General features: G+C 48.1%; 1 protein-coding gene across 2 annotated transcripts; it reads right to left on the reverse strand.

The window, feature by feature from the left end:
• Window positions 1-300: 300 nt before the first annotated feature.
• TSPAN33 (tetraspanin 33) lies at window positions 301-21,165 on the reverse strand. Of its 2 annotated transcripts, none has more exons than XM_032305291.1 (8): window positions 20,807-21,165; window positions 6,859-6,916; window positions 6,095-6,219; window positions 5,686-5,760; window positions 4,537-4,632; window positions 3,142-3,270; window positions 2,594-2,755; window positions 301-2,382 (listed from the first exon to the last, which is right to left on the reverse strand). In XM_032305291.1, the coding sequence occupies exons 1-8, from the start codon at window positions 20,906-20,908 to the stop codon at window positions 2,281-2,283; spliced, it is 849 nt and encodes a 282-aa protein (XP_032161182.1). In that variant the 5' UTR covers window positions 20,909-21,165; the 3' UTR covers window positions 301-2,280. The 2 variants fall into 2 exon arrangements, with proteins under 2 accessions (XP_032161182.1, XP_032161181.1); XM_032305290.1 differs by having other exon boundaries at window positions 6,095-6,222.
• Between the last annotated feature and the right edge of the window lie 1,338 nt (window positions 21,166-22,503).

A 22,503-nucleotide genomic window follows, 5' to 3' on the forward strand; every position in this document is an offset into this window, starting at 1 on the left:
CCAGGAGGCTACAGACGATGAGACTTGAGTAAGAGTATAGCTCGGAGGTAAGCAGTCTGGATTTGAATTCTGGTTCCACGGACCACCATTCCTGTTCCCCTATTCCAAGAGGCTCCAGATGAGCCTCTTGCCAGGCGAGCTCCTCCAAGCCGGTGTGAACCGGGGAAGTGCGTCACCCCAACCCCTAACCCAAACGACGCTCCGCGTCACCAAAAGAAAAAGTAAAAAATGCTTTATAAAATGTATCTTGGACACAAAGAAAGCGCGTTTTCCTCTTCTCTCAGAATAAAAGGCCCTTACTTTTAATTTTTTTATTTGTGACGATTTTATTTTTTTTCTTTCAGTTGTGTTACTAGCTGGAGCTAAACATTGGCAGGGGCCCCAGGCGGCTGCTGGAAAGGCGCCCTCCCAGGAGCAGAAGGCTCGTTTAGAAGAAACTGGGGGCGGGGAGAGAACTCGCGACTCGGTCTCCCCAGCGCGGTAGGGACTTTTTCGAGTCTTTCTCCGGCCAGGCCGAAGCTCCTAGGCTGAGACCCCCGCCAGCAGAGCGCAGCCAGGAGACTTCGGGGAACACAAACAGCAGAGGTGCGTCCGGCAGCCTGCAACGACCCCTTTGCAACCCAGCTCTCAGCTCCTCCCCGGCGGGGGGCGGAGGCGCCTGCTCCGGCCGCTGCGGGGGCGGGGACCACCCACAGCGCCGCGCAGCCCCGCCCCGGCCCCGCCCCCGACGCGCCAGCCGGGCCTCCGGGCTAGCCGCCCTCGCACGCTTCTCAGGGTGTGAGCAAGTCCCTGCGCCCGCCCGGCTGGGAATTTTTTACTCCCTGAAGTACGGCGGGCAGCGGTACCAGCTTCTTCAGATAAAGATGGAGGAGGGAGCTGAGTGGGTGAAGAGACGGCCTTCTTCCTCCTCGTTCCCCTCCCCGTCCCAGCAGAGACTGGTAGACTCTGATTTCCAGCTGTGTTCTTACCACCCAAAGTTTTGGGCAGCCAATTTTAATTCAGTTTAGTTTGGGGAAAAATTAACATCAGGTTTTAGGATAACACTACGCCATTCCCAGGTCGGAACTGGGAACCTTTCGACCTAATTCGGACCAGAGAGGGTGGGGTTGCTGGAAGGGAGTAGTGCCTCTGGTTGAGGGAGATGGGGCGAGGGATGGGGCCCGGGAGGCATTGTGATGTTTAGGGGAGTCTCCAGTCCCCACCTGGAAGGAGGGCCCACCCGCTGCGCCCTTCTACCCCTCCCCTTCTAGTTGCCAGAATGGAAAATTCATGGAGTCCAATTTAGCGCAGGTCAACAAACTTTTATTGCCACTTCTGGCTCCCCCGCCCCAGCAAGATCCCTGCTTCTAACACTGTAGAAATACTGAGCTTTGGTGCAGGGTAATGGGGGGGGGGTGTTAATCGTGCCTCCTCAGCGTACTGCCAAGGTTAAAGAAACCCCACTTGCTGAAGAGGGAGGGCCAGAGGGGAGGAATTCAAGGACACAAATGGCTCAGTCCCACCTCTGCTGGCTGCAGAGTATAAGGACCGTGGTTCCAAACATTTTAAAAAGGGGTGGAGTGGGGGAGAGGGATGAATTTGGCTGCTGTTGTACCCCTTGCCCTTGCTGCCACGTTTCCATGGAAATGAGGGAGGAGCAGGATGTAGCTCACTTTGACTACCTGGGAGGACGACAGGGCAGCATTTAGTAAACATATCGCCTTCCACTCCTACCCAACACATACAACTGTCCCCAGTCGACCCCCAGCTCACTGCCTGTTCCACTCCCTTCCCTTCTGGAGCTGGTATCATACCAACTGGACTCCAGGTAGGGCTGTTAGCGTCCACTCTCCAGCCAGGTCTTGCTGGCAACAGATGGAATCAGATTATGTCCAGGAGGCTCAGTAGCAGCCCTGGTAGGACCACTGGTTGTAGCACCTCGGTGAAAAGCAACACCTAGGACCCCCAAGACTCTGTGCAACCGATGTTCCCAAACATCTCTGCCCAGACAAAATAAAACAAAAGCAAAAACCATAAACCCAAATGTGTATGGTTAAAAATAATGCAAAATAACTCTAACGATGCCGAGGGCTAGGGTGGAGGAGAAGAAGATGGACAGCCTTCCTAGACTTGAGCCACCTGTGCACCCTGCCTTCTGCTGGGCTGGAGCTGGCTTCTCCCCACTGGGCTGTTGCTGGGGAACTGGAATCCAAATCTCCTTTTGGTGCCGAGAGCTCTACCCACTGCTATTGGTTGATGACGCTTGCCTGTCGCCATAGTGAGGACATGCAGGATGGATTCTCAGTACCACGGGTCAGCTCGGTGCTGCTGGTTGTACAACTGTAGCTTGATCTGATCTTTGATCTGATTCACAAGGATCTGGGATAGCAGGATTCCTACCAGCTGGGAGAGGCGAGATGGATTGGGCCCTCAGCAATGAGTGGTGTCTTTGTTTTCCCTAAATCAATCTTCCCAGTATGGTTAGCACCGTCCCAATCCCCTGCTTCTTAGCAATGTCAGTGACTGACACCCTAGCTGGTCTCCAGGTGCCCTCCCCAAAACAAAGGAGTCTTGGCGGGGCTGTAGGACCCACGAGTTCTTAGGGGTAAATTACCTGGGGGATGGCCAGGCCCAGGGCTACACCACCAAGAAGGAAGAGGTTGCTGTGTATCCAGTTGACCAGTTTGTCAATACAGCCATTGGTATAGATGACGTTACTAGCCTCCAAGTAGTCAAGGGCCTGCATACCTTGGCCACACATGGTGTTGATCACTGCCTAGGGAAAGAGTTGAAAAGCCAAATGGAACTCCCACTCCCAAACTTTTTATTTCAGGCCCTCACCGATGGTCTTCCCACCCTTCCTAAATTCCTAAATTGGTGGGGAATATATGCGAAGGATCCTAACTTGGGAGTTGCTAAATACACGCTTCCTTTCCTCTGGGAGATCTGAATTCAATTCTCCTTGCTTTAGAGACCTGCACCTTCTGAGTCCCTGTGTGGACCACAGGAGAGAAAAGGAAACAGAGCCATTAGATTGGGGTGAAAAGAAACATCTGGCAGCTGTCTTACAAGATTGATTGGTTAAGCTAGGGAGTGGCTAATCTAGTCGGCAAGTAACTGAAATTGCTGCCCAGGAGGAAATGACGTGGGATGTAGGCTCACCTGGTTCGGGGTAGGCAAGCAACAGGAGTAAGGCACAGAGCAGCGCTCACGGCTGGGGTTGTCTTCTGAACAGTTGAAGTACATGTTCTGGGACCAGTCCCTATAGGAAATCCCTCCACAGCAGCTGAACTGCAACAAAACCCACCACAGAGCTTAAGAATCACCCAGTCCTCAGAGCAGCTGAAAGTCCGTGGCCAGCTTCCATTTGTAAATTCAGGTTGTTTTTAAACCTTGAGCCAACATTTCTCAGTGGCCTTTCCCTTTATATGCCTTAGTTGTAATATATTGTTTGTTTTTCACATTCAACTAGGAACTTCTTGAGAGCAGTTTCTGCACAGGATAGAGGCTGCAAAAGAGAGTGTCTCAAAAACACTGGCTGAAATAATTAAAGGATTACTGTTAAAAATATTTCTTTGAATACAGAGAAAACAGAAGAGAGTCTTCAATATCACAGGCCCATAATTACTCCTTGAAAGCACGTAGGATCCAAGTAAGTTGCACCAAGGGAAGGGGAACTCAGTACTGATCTCAAAAGCACTTTTATTTAAAATTCAACTTTTGATTCATAGCAACATGATTCACAATAGCTACACGGTGCAAGTGACCCAAGTGTGCATTAAAAGATGGATGAATTAACAAAATGTGGTAGATACATACAACAGAAGGTTATTCAGCCTTAAAAGAAGAAAACTAACATGTCATACAATATGGATGAAATCTGGAAACATGCTAAGTGAGATAAGCCAGTCACAACAGGACAAAGACTGTACGACTCCACTCATACGAGGTTCCTCGAGTGGTCAAATTGAGACAGAAAAGAGATGGTGGTTGTCGGGAGCTGGGGCAGGGGGAAATGGGGAGTTAGTGGTTAATGGGTAGAGCTTCGTTTGGGGAAGATAAAAAAAGTTCTGGAGAGGGATGTGGTGACGGATGTAAACAATGTGAAGGTCCTTGGTGCCACAGATTTATATATTTAAAAAGGTTAAAATGGTAAATTTTATATTATGTACATTTTGGCACAATTTTAAAAAGTTAACTTTTGAATAGTAATATTTAAAATCTGCCCATTTCCTTATCCCCCCATAAGTAACCACTTAGAATAGTTTCTACATATCCTTGTAGATTCCTTTCATAAATATGAATACATATTCTTTCCTCTCTCTTTTTTTACACACATGGTAGATTATTATATACACTACTGCTCTGTTTTCTTAAATGTACTTTTAAAGCACTCTGCTATGTATGGTTTTTTGCCAAGCCTCCTTCCAGAGTCCATTACCTGGCAGGTAATGAGGAAGCACTTAGGCCTGGAGGGTGAGGTGCGTATTAGGATGGTATTAACTTTTGCCTACAGCCTCTGAGACCACAGCTGACCTCCCCCCATTCCTCACATACCTTCTTCTGGCCAAAATCAATGAGGTTCTGTAGATCCAAGTCATCTCGGTAGTGCACAATGGCGTTATTGATGATCTCACTCACTTTCCCTCGTGCCTGCCAGAGATATGAGTACGGAATCAGAACATGGGACTAATCCCTAACCCTTTTCTCCTGACTCCAATCAGGAATAACAGTAGACAGTGATCATACTTCTTCATTTCAGGCACCCTTGAAATTGGAACCAGGTCCTAGGTTGATGGCCAGTTCCAAAGCCCAACCATCCCTGGGCCCTCAGGTACCAGGAGGCAAGAGAACAAACACAGAACCTGCTGCTCCCTCTTCTCAGAGCCACATTTTGAGATAATCCAAGATTTATTTACCTCTGAACACTATTACCACAAAATACTTGTTGATGCAAAGCAGAGAATCTAATACATATTTTAGTAAAGTGCTTCTAAAGCCGAGACAGTGACCTCTAGTGGACAGAAGAGAATAGCACCTATTTCGACTCCAAACAAATCATTTTAGGATTTTCCTAAGCCAGAAGGACTAGGACATTCTGAATGAACTCAGTGGCTTCCCATTTCGTAGTTTCCACCATGCTTTCTTCCTTCTTCCTCTGCTACTTTTCTTAAAGTTTGTTGTCTATAGTCCAGTACTATCCCTGGCAATCATTTGCCCTTTGAGAAAGGAATTCTTGTTCTTAACTAAAAGGACTGTCCCTAAAGAGCAGATCACTTCCAGCTATGGTGAGCACTGCTCAAAATCTCATTTACTTTCCCTCTTCTTTCCTTCTGTTTATCCCAATAAGCAATGTTTAGAGGAAATAAAAGATTCTTCATATTGTCTATGGTCTACTTGATAATCGTGTTTTACCCAATAATTTGCCATTAAAGTTTGCAGATTATTTTAACTTTGTGTTCATAGAATTTGTTTTCCTGTTGGCTTCTCAGACTATCAGAGGAAAACACCTTATGATCTGGAAATCCTGCTGAAATATGGTGACTTTAAAGGCCATTCGTTCACCCCTAAGGAGAATCTTTCAAAGGCTGATGCCTCTCAGGGGACAGAGCACTGTGGTTAATTAATCAGGCTAAGCACAGGCAGGAACCTTCTATTCCTCCCTCTGGTTCACACCTGAGGAGGCCCCGTGACCCCCAACATTACCTTGTCTGAGAAGACGAAGCCCAGGACCCCTGCAGCCAGCTGTAGCAGGAACACGATGGTGAGGCAGAGGGAGAACTGTGGGGAGCAGGCAGGAAAAGGAGACAGCTGATTACCATGCTGAGCTCCAGCCCCTCCCCCAGGGCCCTGGGGAGTACTGGATACTGGGGGGCTATGGGGCACTTCTCCCAGATGCCCCATGCATGATAAGGCCTCTGCCTCCACCGTGCCGTCTTAAGGGTGGCCATCCCGTGCTGGGTCATCTGGGCTGAGCTCTATAGTGGGGAGCAGACAGTACAGGCCTTTGGAGAGGGGGACAGAGAAAACTGAAGGGCTGTAGGAATGGCATCAGGAGCCTGGGAGGCATAGGGAGGAGGCCAGGGTCTTTATGGTGGGGCCCCTGATCACTCACCGTCTGTAGGAGGCAGATATTCTCACGAAGGGATCCAATGCAGCCGCAGAAGGTGAGCAGGAACATGAGAACGCCCACCACGATCAGCAGGATGGCAGGGTCCACTGCCAGGCAGGCCAAGGCTGCTTCTGGGGGAGGGGTCGTCTCTCAGTCTGAGCCTGGGGCTGGCTGAGAGTAATACCCAGGGACAAGGTAGGGGTGTCCCCCAAAACTGTTCTCCTCTGCTGGGGGAATCTCTAGTAGGGTTAGATGACGGTTATAGGGAGGCAGTACTCCCCTCCCAGGGGGAGAATAAAAAGGACCTAGAAGGGTTTGTGACATTTCATTTGAGCAACTAACAAAGTGAGAGCCTTTATTCCCAAGATTAAGAGAGGAGGAACCACTTCTGCTCCAGAAAAGAATTAGAATGGCATTAGGCTCCCAGTTTTGCAGATTCCGTTTCCCGGAGACTTCGTGCAGTAGAACAGGAATGGAGGTTGAGTTACTTCGGGACAGAGGGAGGGAGGGGCTGAGGCCTCAGATTACTCCCGGTTCCCAGAGGCCTACCTCCTTTCCTTGACACTTCCCAAGCCTAGCATGCAGGCACATCCTGGAAAATCCTGGTGAACCGGCATGGCTGGCCTGCTGCCTTGGAGTAGGGAGTTAAGATTGGGCTAGAAGGCAGCTTACATGGGAAAGCATATTAAAGGGCCAGGGCTGAAGGAGGCAGAGGAGGAAGGGGTTTGGCAAGAATCATGGGGAGTTAGAGGGGGCCTATAGCTCACCTGCATGCTTCATCAACCGAGCATAAACTCCCACAGCCACCATGACCATGGAAATCACCTGTGGACACAGGGAAGGAGGCAGACCCTGTGATTTTGGAAACCAGAGAGCCCCTCGTAAATTACCTTAAGGAAGAACAGGATGAAGATGACTTTCCTAGGAGCCAGAGATGAGCATCTTTTTCCCCCCAAGAGATACAATTGATAGCATCTGTCTGCTTTGTCTCCAAGAAAAGCTTTTACCAAGATAATCCCCACAACAGAGTTATCTTGTGGGGCAGCTCTTTTCCCCATTTTACAGATGAGGAAATGAAGGCAATTCAAGGTTATTAACAGTGGGTAAGAATGTGGGCTTTGGAGCCAGTGAAACTTGGGCCTCTGATAAATCTCTAAGCTTCGGTTTTTTTGTCTGAAGATGGGATTTTTAAAACAACTACATCTCATAACACTACTGTGAAATTAGATAATGCATGGAAAGCACTTAACACAATGCCTGACAATAAATATTATCTATCATTACTTGTCCAGGGTCACAAGTTTTGAATTTGAATTCAACTACATCAAAGGGAAGGGTTTTTGAAAATTTTTTATTTATTTGAAAGAGAGAGTGCATGTGTGCGAGCAAGAAAGAGCATGAGGGGGGGGAGGAGCGGAAAGAGAGGGAAAAGCAGGCTCTGGGGTCATGACCTGAGCCAAAGGCAGATGCCTAACTGAATAAGCCACCTGGGCACCCACCATGGGCAGCTGTTAAAGCTGAAACAGGCCTGAGTAGATGTAAACTCCCAGTTCTCTAACTCTCTTGGGGGTCAAAATGGTGTCAAATGCAAGAAAGCAAGTGCATCTCAATGTGAACGGATGCATGCATGAATGCATCTGTGTAAAATACCAAATTGCCTTGGCAAAGGAGGCTTTGTCTTTGTAAACCTGGATCCCAGCGTGGAGCAAAAGAGTTTAGACGCTTCAAACTTCCCGGCTCCTCCCTGAGAGAGCAAACCCCTCAGAAACTACCAGCAATCCCCAAAGGGGCCTTTCCTGCCCCCACTCCCACCCACCCGCCAGGCCTCCAGGAGTGCAGGGCAGCCCAGGGTGTACATCTCTTGGACACTCTTTCTTTGTGTCCAGTCCCCAGGCTGGTGCTAAGCAGCCGCTGGCTGTCACCATGGCAATAGCTGGGACCAAGCTCTGGCTGGAGGGAGTTCTCAGCAGCAGGGACTTGACCAACTCAGTGGGGAAGGAGATGGCTAGCTAGACTCCACTGTCTTACAAGACAGAGACCAGCTGGAAAGAGCCATCTTGGGGCTTTGGTGGGAGAAGGGAATAGGTTCCCTAGAGAGGTAATAGGGTCAGAGTAGCCCCTCAGCAGAAAGCTATTTTTCCTTTGTGGCCTCTGCCTTCAGGTGCACTTAGCAGTAAATGGAAACCCTTATCTAAAACCATCTTTCCGGACTCTTCTCTGGCTAGATACACAGCTTTGACCCCCTCAATCATTTGACACTGCCTCGGACTCAGGACTAGATGTGTTATCTGCTGGCCCTTACGCTCTTTGTACGGGAGAGAGGGAGCTGCTGACAGAGCTGGGAGTGGGGATGGGGGTGCCGGCTGGCTTGCTGTCCCCCAGCAAGTGGAGCAAGGAGCAAGGAGCAAGGCGGAGTGGGTGGGAGGTGAGGAAACCACACAGCAGAGGTCCCAGCCATCCCAAGGCCTGCAGGCACAGCCCTTTGCCAGAGTGACTGAGCATCTCGGCCTGCCCTTTAAAACTCCTCACAGCCAATTAATGGTTCTGAATATTCTTTTACTGAATCACTGAAAGATATGTATCTGCTCTTTATTTCTCCTTTTTTCCCCCAGGCTCCTCACTGTTTTGCAACATGTTAAGTTTCCATCAGGATGTGTAACTTTCCACAGAGATGGTCTCTGATTAAATCCTAACACAGCTAAAACAAGAAAGAGAAAGTAAAGAGATGCCACAGAACACAATAACTTAGTTCCATGTGGAGCCTGTAATTACAGCAGTCGCTCTGTCTTTATCTGTGGTAGGTAGACTAGTTCCCCCCACCCCCAAAGATGTCCTGTCCTAATTCCTGGAACCTGTGAATATGTCTCCTTCCATGGCCACAGGGGCTTTGCAAATGTGATGAAGGGTCTTGAGACGGGGAGATTATCCTGGAGGGCCTTAGAAGAGGGAGGCAAGAAGGTTCGAGTCAGAGAAGGAGATCGGCATGACACTGGAAACAGAGGTTGGAGTGGTGTGGTGCCAGGAGCCAAGGAAGATGGACAGCTTCTGAAAGCAGAGAAAGGCTGGAAATAGGTTCTCTGGAGCCTCCAGAAGGGATCAGCCCTGCTGATACCTTGATCTTACCTAGTGAGACCCATCTTGGAATTCTGACCCTCAGAACGTAAGAAAATTAATTTGTGTCCTAGTAAGCTATGAAGCTTGTTGTAAGTTGTTACAGTTCCAAGAAGAAACTAACACACTGTCCAAATTCCGTTCCTCAGCAGCTATGCACAAGGTACTCTGAGGACCGCAGAGATGAGTAAGATACGGTCCCTGCCCTTAAGGACACCTGTATGTTATACCGGAGAGGAACAAGAACATCCAGAGCCTATCCTTTCCAAACTTGGTGTCATTAGAATGGGAGGGAGGACAGGGAGAGAAGAACTTGAAACTGCTGATGCCTCGGCTATACCCCAAACCACCTACTTCAGAATCTCTGACATTGGAACCCAGGCAATGCTACTTCTGAATGCGTTCCAGGTGATTCCAATGTGTGGCCAAGTTTGAGCACCACAAGCCTAAAGCACACTCAGCCAGGGATCTAGAGCGGCAGGTGCAGGTTACATTAAAATCTAGATGAAGACTTTAATATCATTAATATTTAATACGATTGCTAATGACACTGCTTACCTGGAGCTCATTAGCTAATGCTAAAATGCGGCATTTTTTATCACTGATCTGCGTCTTCATCCTGGAGTCACAGCTTGCCCTTTCACACCCCATTCCTGCCCACATGTCCCACCCTGAATTCCTCAAAGCCACTGCCATCCCAAAATTAACACCACTGCCGTTAATAGCATGGCGCTTTAGAGCTGAATAGAACCTTAGAAATGAGCTCAGCCACTCACCTCTTTTTATAGATGAGGCCCAAAGAGCAAAACTGCCTGACCAAGTGCACATGGGTGCAGAGGAAACATCTGGACTAAACCCAGTCTCCAGTCTCAGTCTGGAGCTCTTTCCACCGTGTCAGGCTTTGCCACAAAATCCTTATAACACCCCGCAATATCGCCAATGACCTCCTTTCATGATGAGGATGAAGATAAAGACACTTCTTAGAACGGCTTTTCATATTCTGGCAAGAATGAAGCCTCACTGGAAATTTTTAAAAGCCAGACACAGTTTTTAAAATAGCTGAGTCTAGCAAAAGGCATGTTCCCGAAGATTGTCAATCAAATTATATAAAATAACTTGCATGCACCAATGCCTTTATCCTTATAGAAGGTGAGTAATCACCTTATAATGAAAATAGCCATCTCCTGGGCTCCTGGAAAATGGTTCAACCTACGACTGGAGCAGGAGATATACAAGATAGGCCTGGAGTATGTGTCTCATGGTGCCAGAAAGTAAGGAAATGCTCAAAAACAAACGCACACACACCCCCCCTGCACTGACGTGGGTATGCCAAAGGGACATCGAAATGAGGAAGTAAGAAATTATTACCCCAAACATAAAATACCCATGAGACCATACGGATAAAAAGGACTTAAAATTTTTTTTTTAAAGGACTTAAATAAATAAGCGAGGGAGAAAAGACAAATTTCCCATGCAGAAGAATTCCAAATAATTTGTGTGTAGATGCTGCACTCTGGTATAGACACTGCACTCTCGAGGGGGTGGAGCTCAACTCCCCACTCCCCTGTATGGGCTGCCCCCTTGGTGACTCCTTTTCAAAGAGTACAGGATGGAAGAGGGGGGAAAAGACTAACTTGGCAGGTAGAGACACCTGGCAAACACTGCCTCAGCTGGGTGAGTAAGGTCAACACCAGCAGAAGTAAATCACAGGTATGTGATATGATGTGATGAAAATGACACTCCACTCCTGTGGTTTTCCTCCTGAAAACACATAACCCCAATATAACCATGAGAAAAACACCAGGCAAGTTCCAGCACAGGGACATTCTACAAAATAATTGACCAGTACGCCTCCAAACTGTCAAAGTCATCAAAACCGAGGAAATTCTTTTCTTTCTTTCTTTTCTTCGTTTTGGAGGGGGGAGGGGCAGAGAGACAATCTCATGAACAGAGCAAGACCAACGCAGGGCTCCATCCCACAACCCTGAGATCCCAACCTGAGCTGAAATCAAGCGGCTGACACTTAACTAAGCCACCCAGGCAGCCCCAAAACCAAGGAAATTCTGAGAAACTGTCACAGCCAACAGAAACCTAAGGAGACAGGACAACTAAATGAAATTTGGTATCCTGGATAGCCTCCTGGAACACAAAATGGGTGTTACCTGAAAACTGAGATCTGAGGGGCACCTGGGTGGCTCAGTGGGTTAAGCCTCTGCCTTTGGCTCAGGTCATGATCTCAGGGTCCTGGGATCAAGCCCAGCATTGGGCTCTCTGCTTGACGGGGACCCTGCTTCCCCCTCTCTCTGCCTGCCTCTCTGCCTGCTTGTGATATCTGTCAAATAAATAAATAAAATCTTAAAAAAAAAAACCAACCCTGAGATTTGAATAAACCACGGACCTCAGTGATAAAGACAATACCATTAATTGTCATGAATGTGTAGTCATGCACGCATGTTATCATACTCACGTCCGATATCAAGAGAAACTGGATGTAGTGTATATGGGAACTCTCTGTATCATCTTCTCAATCTTTCTGTAAAACTAAATCTGTTCTAAAAAATGAAATCTAGGGACGCCTGGGTGGCTCAGTTGGTTAAGCATCTGCCTTCAGCTCAGGTCATGATCCCAGCGTCCTGGGATGGAGTCCCACATGGGGCTTCTTGCTCAGCAGGGAGCCTGATTCTCCCTCTGCCTCTGCTTGCCACTCTGTCTGCCTGTGCTCGCTCTCTCTCTGACAAATAAATAAATAAAATCTTTTAAAAAATGGAATCTATTTAAATACAGCCACTCCCAATTTGTTAGGTGTTAACTGGTTAGTAAATCCACATTTTTTAATATCAGATTTTCCTAAACTGGGATTTACTTGCAAGCAATTTCACAAACCTTAATCAGGAGGGGTTTGTCCTTACACCAAAGGGTAAGGCAATGGATCTTAAAACTGTTCAGAGGTAAGAGCACCACGAATCTACAATTCTCTATTTGTATAACCTGTACAATTTTGAAATACTAAATTCTTTCCTGAAACTTTAATATGCTATCACTGCTATCTAATTTACAGTCCATATTTACCTTTCCCCAATCATCCCAATAATGTCCTTTATAGCTGCTTTTTTTTTCCTTTTTTTTTTCTGATCCAGGATCCCATAAAAAAATCGTGAATTTAGTGATCTTTAGCGATCAAGTCTCCTTTGGCCTGGAAGAGTTTTGTAGTTTTTTTTTTCTTTGTTTTTGGTCTCAAGACACTAACTTTAAAAACTGTGGTAAGGGACACGTGGGTGGCTCAGTTGGTTAAGCGTCTGCCTTCAGCTCAGTTCATGATCTCAGGGTCCTGGGAATGAGCCTCACATTGGTCTCCCTCCTCAGTGGGGAGTCTGCTTCTCCCTCTGCCCTTCCCCCTGCTCATGCTTTCTCTCTCTCCCTCTCTGTCAAATAAATAAATAAAATCTTTAAAAATAAATAAAAAATTGTGGTAAAATATACATATCAAAAAATTAACCATTTTACAGTTCAGCAGCCTTAAGAACATTCACGTTGCTGTGTGAACATCCCTGCTATCTTGTTTTAGGATTTTTTCATCACCCCAAATAGAAACCTTTAACCCATGAAACAGTCACTCCCCCATTCCCTCCACACCTCCAACCCTGACAACCACAAGTCAGCTTTCTATTCCTATGGTTCTGTCTATTCTGCACATTGCCTATAAATACGGCTCTTTGTGTCCGGTTTCTTTCACTGAGTATAATGTTTTCAAGGTTCACCCATGCTGTGGCGTGTATCAGTACTTCATGCCTTTTTATGGCCCAATAATATTTCATTATATGGATATAACCCAATTTGTTTATCCATTCATCCACGGATGGACATTTGAATTGTTCCCACCTTTTGGCTACTATAAATAAATAGTACTGCTGTGAACATTGGTATACAAGTTTTTGCTTGAATACCTATTTTCTTTTTTTAAAATTGTTTTAAGGATTTTATTTATTTATTTTACAGAGAGAGAGCACAAGCAGGGGGAGCAGCAGAAGAAGAGTGAGAAGCAGACTCTCCTTCTGAGCAGGGAGCCAGACACAGGGCCCAATCCCAGGAACCCAGGATCATGACCTGAGTGGAAGGCAGACACCCAACCAACTGAGTCACCCAGGTACACCTGAATACCTTTTTTTTTTTTTTTTAAGATTTTATTTATTTATTTGACAGAGAGATCACAAGTAGGCAGAGAGGTAGGCAGAGAGAAAGGGGGAAGCAGGCTCTTTGCTCAGCAGAGAGCCTGATACAGGACTCGATCCAAGGACCCTGAGACCATGACCTGAGCCGAAGGCAGAGACTTAACCCACTGAGCCAGCCAGGTACCCCTGAATACCAATTTTCAACTCTCTTGGATATATACCCAGGAGCGGAACTGCCAGTTCATATGGTAATTCTATGTTTAATTTTTTGAGGAGTTACTGGGCTCTTTTTTCCTAGTGGCTGCATGATTTCACATTCTCACCAGCAAAGCACCACGGTTCCAATTTCTCCATGTCCTTGTCAATACTTGTTCTGACATATTTTTGACAATGACTTTTTTTTTTTTTTTTTTGGAAGTTCATGATGCTGGAGCTCACAACCCCAAGATCAAGAGTTGCATGCTCTACCGACTGAGCCAGCCAGGTCCCCCAACACTGGCATTTTTTATAAGCCCAGGCCAGTTGTTTTGCAGAATATCCCTCAGTTTGAGTTTATCTGATTGTTTTCTCACAATTAGATTCACGTGACACTTTTTTTTTCAGGTGACACATTTTTGACAGAAATCTTACATAGTGTTGTGTCCTTCTCAATGTGGCAGGTGAGGAAGAACAATGCATTAATTTCTTTTTTTTTTTTTAAGATTTTATTTATTTATTTGTCAGAGAGAGAGCGAGCACAGGCAGAGTGGCAGGCAGAGTCAGAGGGAGAAGCAGGCTCCCTGTGGAGCAAGGAGCCCGATGTGGGACTCGATCCCAGGACGCTGGGATCATGACCTGAGCCGAAGGCAGCTGCTTAACCAACTGAGCCACCCAGGCGTCTCCAATGTATTAATTTCTATTGTAGAAATAAGGAACAATTTACTAAGCAATGACAAGGCTGTTAAGCATATGTCTCTATATCTCATAAAACAATAAGACAGGCGCTACTCTAAATAGTTTCCTGGTTTTCCATAATATTTGGTTGCTCCTTGTCCTCTTCCCTTTGTCTTCTGCTAGCTCTTCCTGGCAGATAAGCAGCCACAGATACTAATGATCGTGGGAGAAAATAGAAAATGGAGAAAATTCTCTCCATTATTTGACTTTGTTTCTTGCAAACTGCAGAAAGACAACCATGACTTGGTGATACAAGAAAAACCCTATTCTAGCCCCTGGAACACTCACAGCTTCAGGGATATTATAATGCACCAAGGGAAGAAAGGTTATAGGGCGCCAAGATGAAACTCTGAATAAGAGTTTCCCTGGCTGGACACCTGGGTGGCTCAGTGGCTTGAGCCTCTGCGTTTGGCTCCGGTAATGATCTCAGGGTCCTGGGATTGAGTCCCGCATCGGGCTCTCTGCTCGGCAGGGAGCCTGCTTCCTCCTCTCTCTCTGCCTGCCTCTCTGCCTACTTGTGATTTCTCTCTCTGTGTGTCAAATAAATAAAAATCTTAAAAAAAAAAAAGAGTTCTCCTGGCTTTCGTACCCAAATGATAATAATTACAGGCAAATTAGCTCTTGGAGTCCACTTGGATTGTACCTTAAGACCAAAGTGATATGACAAGCCCTTACAAGTGATGGAAGGCCCTTGGAGACACAGTGGGGTCTCTGTTCCCATGATAGATAGGAAATGTCTCTGTGAACTATAAAATATATAAAGGCATCATTCATTATCACCTCTCTCTGGCTAACAGTAGAAATATGAGCAAAGGGGGGGTTGAGGCTGAAGGAAGTCAGGCCCAAGTTTAGCTAGCCCTCACCTAGACTCAAAACTCAGCTACTTACGACTTATCAGAAGAAGCACTCATCCTAGCTCTCTAAGCTCATCCTTAACGGGTGAGCTCTAGGAGCTCTTTCTAGCAACAGCAATAGCTACTCTTTGTTGAGTGCTAAGGGTCAGGCACTGGGCTAGACCCTTTATATCAACTCTTTCCTTGAATCCTGACCACAGTCCCAAGAGGGTGTTAGCATCTTCATTTTACGGAATTGATGTTGGGAGAATTCAAGTAACTCTCCCCAGCTCCCTTAGGGAGTGAGCAGCTAAAGGTCTTTCGTCCCCAGAGCCGGAGCCGTGTGACCTGGGTCCCATGGCTGCCTTCCTCTCCCTGACTCATGGCAAATCCAGGGCATGTGCATTCCCCTGGGGCATCATGTGAGGTGGGAAGAAGCTGCCTGCAGTCCTCCTGGGGGAGCAGCTGGTAATCTCCAAACTGGGTGGGGCTCCCATCAGGGGGAGAGTCAGAGAGCACCAAGAGGTGATGGGGCCAGCAGGGCCCAGAGGAAAGTCCCCGGAACAGCACCTTGAAGGGGGAGACGTGGCATCACCACGCAGGGCCCACCAGCCCAAGAGAAAGCTCTGGCCATGTCTGTCTCCACGTTCTAGAGTCCAGTCCACATCTAGTGGGGGCATCTGTCTCAAAGTCCTCTCCTCTTCTTGGAATCTCTTCCCCTTTTCTTTTGAAGGTGATAGAGGGGGACAGCTGGGGATAGAGTGGGAACCAAAACCTTGCTCTTACCCAGAGGGTCATGAGGAAGGAGGGGTCTGGACCTCTGGTTTTTCAGTCCTCTCTGTCCTTATTTCTGGATAAGCCTGCTCAACCTAAAGCAGGGCCTCCTCTCTCCCTACCCAGGCTCTGCATGCCCTGTCCTCATGTGGCCATCCCAGCACCATTGTTCCTGGGTTTCTCAGGTGGCAACCATCTGTTTGAAACTAGCTCTTGGCCTTCTCCCTCTGGATTGGATACCCTGCTGGAGTGGGGGAATCCACAGAGCTCGTTCCTTTCCAATGTCTGGAGCCAACTGTTCAGCTTCTCTTTAGCCATAGCTGATCTTGGTTTCCCAAGGTTATACACGAGAGACAGAAGTCCATAAGGGCTCATGGGAGTTTAAACACTCAAACTATGGTCCTGGAGGTCCCAGCCTGACCAGAGTCTGCTATCAAGACTCTGAGAGGTGTTACATGTTTTCTTTTATTCTTTTAAAGGCTTCTTGAAGTTTATGATTTTCTACTGGGTACAAGGCAAACAGAGCTGTTGAGATAAGAAAGCATATGAGTGACTTGACAGCATAGTATATGCTTCTTGTCTTCATTTTTAATGTTTTATTTTGTTTTTTAATTAAAAGAACGTGACTACATCACTTATTACAACCTTCCTGGTCTACAGGGAAAGGAGGAGACTTGAGGTGGCAGGGGGTAGCCTGCCTTCTAAGGTACTTAGGTATGCGTGTGCACATGCCCGTACACTGAGGGTTATGCTGGGTGGTAGAAAGAGCCTCTGCCACTAGAAGGGTTTTTGCCAGGCTCAATGCTGGTCATTTCCTTATGGCTCCTGAGCCGGATGGCCACAGATGGTGCTGCGGGTGGTCTGGGGCATTCTCACTGCCCTTGGGGACTCTAGTAGTTCTGGAGGGGAGAGCGAGTTTCTTTCCTTCTTTCTTTCTTTTTTTTAAAAAAGATTTTATTTATTTATTTGACAGACACAAGTAGGCAGAGAGGCAGGCAGAGAGAGAGGAGGAAGCAGGCTCCCTGCCGAGGAGAGAGCCCGATGGGGGGCTTGATCCCAGGACCCTAGGATCATGACCTGAGCCAAAGGCATAGGCTTTAACCCACTGAGCCACCCAGGTGCCCCGGGGAGAGTGAGTTTCTTCAAGAAGATTCCTAACTAGAGGCCTGGATCAGTCTAAGAAAGATCAGGACAGGTGTCCATGTGCGTTGCAGTGGGAGTGAAAAAATCTGGGTGCTGTAGGTAGTAATTAAGCACAACCCCGAGGGAGATGCTGAGGAGTATGGCTGACCTGGCTTGAGGGAGCGGTGCTAGGCCACAGGACCCAGTGCAGAGAGGAGAACACAGTTGGATCCCTCTCCCCCACCAAGGATGCTTAAGGACTTCCGGTGGTACTGCATCTTGAGAGATTAGTGTCGGTAAAAGAGGGCAGAGGGGCATCACACCCTCACCTGGCATGGGCTGCTCCATCATTTGCCATTCAATAAACATTCAGTAAATACCCACCCTGCAGAACTCAGATGGGCCCTAAGAAGCAAGAAGTGAATAAGGCAGCATACCCTACCCTCGGGGGCCTGAAGTCTGGAAGATGAGACAAAAATAAACACATCATTGCAGCAGAGGTAGGGGATGAGGCAACTGAGGTATACAGAAGGTGCCATGGGAGCCCTGAGGCATGGCCACCAAGGAAGTCTGGGCTGAGTCACAGGGACTGAAGGTCTGAGTGCAGCCTGATTTGAAACCACCGCAACTGTGGCCCTGGGTGGAAAAAGGACCAGCAAGGAGGGAGAGGCTTGCTATGAGCAGCATTGATAATGTCCCCGCCAGTGTGTGCCCGAGGCTGATAAGGCATGTACCGTGGCACTGGTCTTGCCTCTGCACAGAGCTGTCCAGCACAGGGAAGGGAGGAAAGTCTGCCACTTCTTAACTGAAAGATTGTAATACAACTTTTGGGATCTTGGGGCAACTACTCTGGGTCATGGGTTCCCGACAATCAGTCATCCAGCAGCATGATTCTGGGGAGAAAACCTAGGCAAAAGGAGAAGTGAGATTTGAAACATGAACAGGAGGAATGGGTCCTGCTCCCAAAGATGCCGGTAGCCTTCTGAGTCAGACTAAAATGACCCAAGGGTTGGGGCTGTTAGAGCCGCAGCAGGGATAGCCAGTGTCATACCAGCACTGAGTGTGACCCCAGACAATACTGGCTACCTTCCCAGTGTGTTCCAGCATACACACACCCATCCACAGCTCCTCCAGGGGCTGGCCAGAACAGGCACTCTGCCTGGAAAGGGAGAGGGCCAACATGGGAGCCTCCTAGGCAGAAGAGGGGAATTTGATTAGGATGGCGAGAACCTACAAAGAAGAAAGCACAGGAACCAGTCCCTGAAGGGTGGTAGGAAGAAAGAGGACTGCTGAACTGGGGAAGCAGCCCTTCATCTCCAGCTGCATTTGTGTGGAATGTAGTTCTGTGTCTCTGGGCCTGGGGGAGAGGTAACACTCAGTCACACCCCCAAAAAGTACTGATTTCTGGGAAGGTCAATGTCCCAGGGACACTGGGACACAGAAAGATGCATCCTTAGATCCAGCCCCAGGTCCTGAAGAAAGAAAACAGTTCCCCAAAGTGATGCATTCATCTTTAAATAGTTCACAGAGGCAGAAAATTTTTCTCCTTTCGAGCAGAAAGATTAAGGACAGAGAGACAGATATATTGGCTTAGGGTCACACAGTAAGTTGATGCCAGAAAGGAACTGGGCCTCTTGTCCTCCACTGTGCTATTTCTAGAGCTTCTGACTTTTTATGAGTCTAAAGTGGGTCCAAAAAGGGGCTCTTCTCTAATTTGGGGAGGTGCCAGCTTGGTTAGCCAGGTCCTGTGACCCTGAATGAATCATTTTTACCAAGGTAAATGGGTCTATGGAGCCACACTCTTTCCCTGACTGCAAACTCCCAAAGTCATTTGTCTGGTAAAAGGGGGGGTGGTGGTGGAGAATAGGGTGGGGGAATCTAAGAAAATGACCATGAACGCAAATGTAACAGATGTACCCAGCTGTTGTTGCTGGGGAACACAGATAAGGGTGAAGTGCCAAGGGCTCCAAAGAAGAAGCGGTCTCGGCTGACAGAGAAACTCAGAATGAGGAACTGAGGTCCCTGGGATGCTAATGCTGGCTCTGAGGATGGTATGTCATCCCCCAAAATGGCATGTTCCTGGCCTGGAACATTCAGTGAGCATGGAGGAGGGCTCACTGGGACTTGCCCTTAGGCAGGGAGTTTCCTTTAGAACATCCCCTAGCCCCGGCAGAGCAGTGGTGAGTTTTCGTCTGTTCTTCCCTAACCTCCAGCTGAGGCAGACCCTAGAGCATGGGAAGTTGGGTTAACTAGGAATAATACTAAAGCCCCAGCTACAACAGCAGTCATCTGGGCCCCGGACTTCCCCTAGAGGCACTGTACTTCAGTAGAAAAACCACCAGATCAAACTTATTAACCAGCTGTCAGATGTTGGATAATTAACATCTCTGTGTTTTAGTTTTCTCATATATAAAATGTGGGTGCTGGACAGGATATCTTCTAGATTTTTTTTTTCCCCAGTTCTAACACTGAGAATTTGTTAGGAACTCAAACTTCATTTTTTTCCCAAGTACAATGGCTGAGCTCTTACCACCACCCTCTGGGGTTCCTCTCATTTGTCCCAACAGGCTAGCACTTATGTACTTTGTGTCTGTTCTTCAAACCACGGCCCCTGTGAACCTTTCCAGCAACTGGCTTAGATGCCTGGTCTGCTCCCTCTCCTAGGAAACATATTTTAGACTCAAGCTTTCTCCCTCCTGCAAGTCTGAACTTTCGGTCTCAGGCTGAAATGGGCAGGGATAATGGGCACCTACAGCAGCTGCTCTGGCATGGCTGGAGCTGGAAGAAAAACGGGGATGGGAGAAGGACCTCTCTATGTTCTCCAACCCAGAGGAGCTCAGGAACTCTATAGACATGAAACAGAATTGAGCTAGCATTTCATGATCTGCTCCAGCTGGATTCCCGTCTCCAGCAGAGTGTTTCTGCCATTCCTGATCATACTGGGTTTGATTTTATGGAGGAGGGAACTAGGGCCTACAGAGATGAACGTCAAGTCAACAACTACAGGTTGGAGACAAGAATCCAGATGGGCCCAGTCCAATGTTTTTTCCACTTTTCCACGCTAATCGTAAGATTCTGAAAGGACTGCTGGCCTTTCAGCCCAACACAGGGTCCAGTTAAAAGAAGCTGAAGACTGTCAGGCTCCAGAGATTGGAGTCTGGTCCTGAGAAAGGTGGGGCAAAGTTTGGGACAGTGCTGGGAAAGACATCCACATCTGGAGGCCACTCCTGCCCCTTCTCAACCTTTGGGAAGAGGGGGGCACCAGAGGCCTCCAAAAGGAAAAGATAAAGCCCTTTTACCTCTCTAAGGTAAGGGGGAGGGAAGGTCTGGGTTTTTCCCTCTTCCTCTTTTTTCTTTTGCTGCTCAGCCTCCCAGCCCCCAGGCCTGAAAGTCCCCCAAACATGAAGGTACCATTGGATCTGCTTTGAGCCAACAGGAAAACCCGCTTCTCCTGCGCAAATCCATTATTTTGGCCTGTCACAGATCCTCATCAAATGACCAGAGGATACCCGTTAAGTCTTTACTGAATCTCTTGCATTATCCTCCCCCTCTCCCCACCCCCAACATCCCCTCCCGACGCGGTGCCAGTATGGTGTCCCTCCCCAGGATAAATTACCCCAAAGTGTCATCAGCCCAGAAAACTAAGCAGTGGCGTTCACGACGCTCGCCTTTAACCTGGCATCCCGGGACGACCCTCCTCGACCGTGGACAGCCCACTGCACCCTCGAGGGGTGCCCTGCAGCCCAGGTGCCCCCAAGACCCCCACGACTCACCCAGAAGAGCATGTTGAAGAAGAAGAGCAGGTATTTCACCAGCGGGCTGACGAAGGTGAACTCCTCCCCATAGCCGGCCGGCGCCCCGGGTCTCCGGGCCATGGTCCCGCCGCCGTCCCCCCGGGGGCCTATCTCCCCGCGGCGGCCGGCCCACCTGCGCGCCCTGCGCCCCGGGGCATGAGCCGCGCCACCGCGGGAGCCTGGGAGGCGGGGGAGCTGCGCCGCGGTGGGAAATGCCCGAGCCGTGCGTCCGGGAGGAGCGCCGCCGCCGGGAGTCGCGGGAGCGGCGGCGGGCAGCGTGAGCAGCGGAGACTCGGCGGCGGCGGGAGGACCAGCCTGGCCCGCCCGGCTCCCAGGAAACCGAGCCCGCCCTTGGCCGCCCATTGGCGCGGCCGCCGAAGACTGACTTCTCATTGGTCGGTCGCTGATGTCACTAAGCGTCCCGCCGTCCCTCTCCTCCGAAAGGCGGGGGAGACACCTGTTCTGTGAGGGACAACTTGTTAAAGGGTCAGTGGTTTTGCCGCCTCCCCCGAGAAGGGAAGCATCCAGGCAGCAGCTGCTCAAGGGAAAGGGGATGAGATGGAATGCACACTGCATTACACACCCATGTCCTCTACCCTGTTGCTGTATACACCTGCAAACACACATGCCTTAAAATCAACAAGTACGTACGTCGTGTGTTCAGCAATGCGCCCAAAGCTGTGGGAATACAAAAGAAGAGAGAGAATCCCCGGGGAGATGACAATAAAATCAAGGAAACTAAACTAACCTACATGTAACAACTAGAAGATATTCAAGAGTCACGGCAATCCGGTTTAGAAACTATATATTTTAAATGCTTATTTCAGAAGATCTGGAACCCACTAGTGGAAATTTGGAAGCATCACCAGCAATCCTGCCATCTCGGTTTATTACGGTTTCAACCCCCCCCCTTCCTATTTCTGTAGAATCTTAGTCTATGCACAGACATTGTTCTTAACATGTTGATCTGACACAAACAGGTTGAGTGCAGTGTAGGTAGTGGGCGTTGTGCTGGCTAACATAAGTAATACGAACAAGAATGTTATTGATTGAATATTTGTACCCCCCCCATTCATATTCCTAACCACCTCCTCCCCACGTGATGGTATCAGGAAAAAAGGCCTTTGGGAGGTGCTTAGGTCATGAGAATGGAGTCCTCATGAATGGGATTAGTGTCCTTATAAAAGAGACCCTAAAAGAGACCCCAGAGAGCTTCCTCACGCCTTCCACCATGAAAGGACACAGGGAAAAGACAGCTGCCCAAGAACCAGGAAGTGGTTCTCACCAGACCGGGAATCTGCAGGACAGACTTCCCCTGCAACCAGCATTGTGAGAAATAAGTTTCTGCTGTTCATAAGCTACCCAAGCTGCGGTATTTTTGTTATAGTAGCTTGAATAGACTAAGAAAGATTCCACCCTTCGTTACATGACCCTGGGCAAGCTACTTGATGTCCCTGAGCCTCAGTTTCTTCAATGTTAAATGGGAAAGTCCTGTCTTACAATGTTGATGTGCAGATTAAACAAGATAATGCATGCAAATCACTTAGCATAGGCTGGCACATTGAAGGGTTCACTCAAGGCAATATTTTGTTTCAGCAGAATTTAGAATCCAGTAGGGAACTACGATAACGACACAAATAACTACAGCACATTTATTTGGTGGACAGTTAGTGAAG

The sequence above is a fragment of the Mustela erminea genome, chromosome 11, assembly GCF_009829155.1.
Source record: "Mustela erminea isolate mMusErm1 chromosome 11, mMusErm1.Pri, whole genome shotgun sequence".
NCBI lineage: Eukaryota > Metazoa > Chordata > Mammalia > Carnivora > Mustelidae > Mustela > Mustela erminea.

Coding starts and splice junctions, on each gene's coding strand:
- TSPAN33 (XM_032305290.1), bottom strand. CDS start 20,908: ATGGCCCGGAGACCCGGGGCGCCGGCCGGCTATGGGGAGGAGTTCACC. Junction 5,761..6,094: donor ATATCTGCCTCCTACAGACG/GTGAGTGATCAG, acceptor TGCTCCCCACAG/TTCTCCCTCTGCCTCACCAT. Junction 2,383..2,593: donor TGGGCCTGGCCATCCCCCAG/GTAATTTACCCC, acceptor CGCCTCTCCCAG/CTGGTAGGAATCCTGCTATC.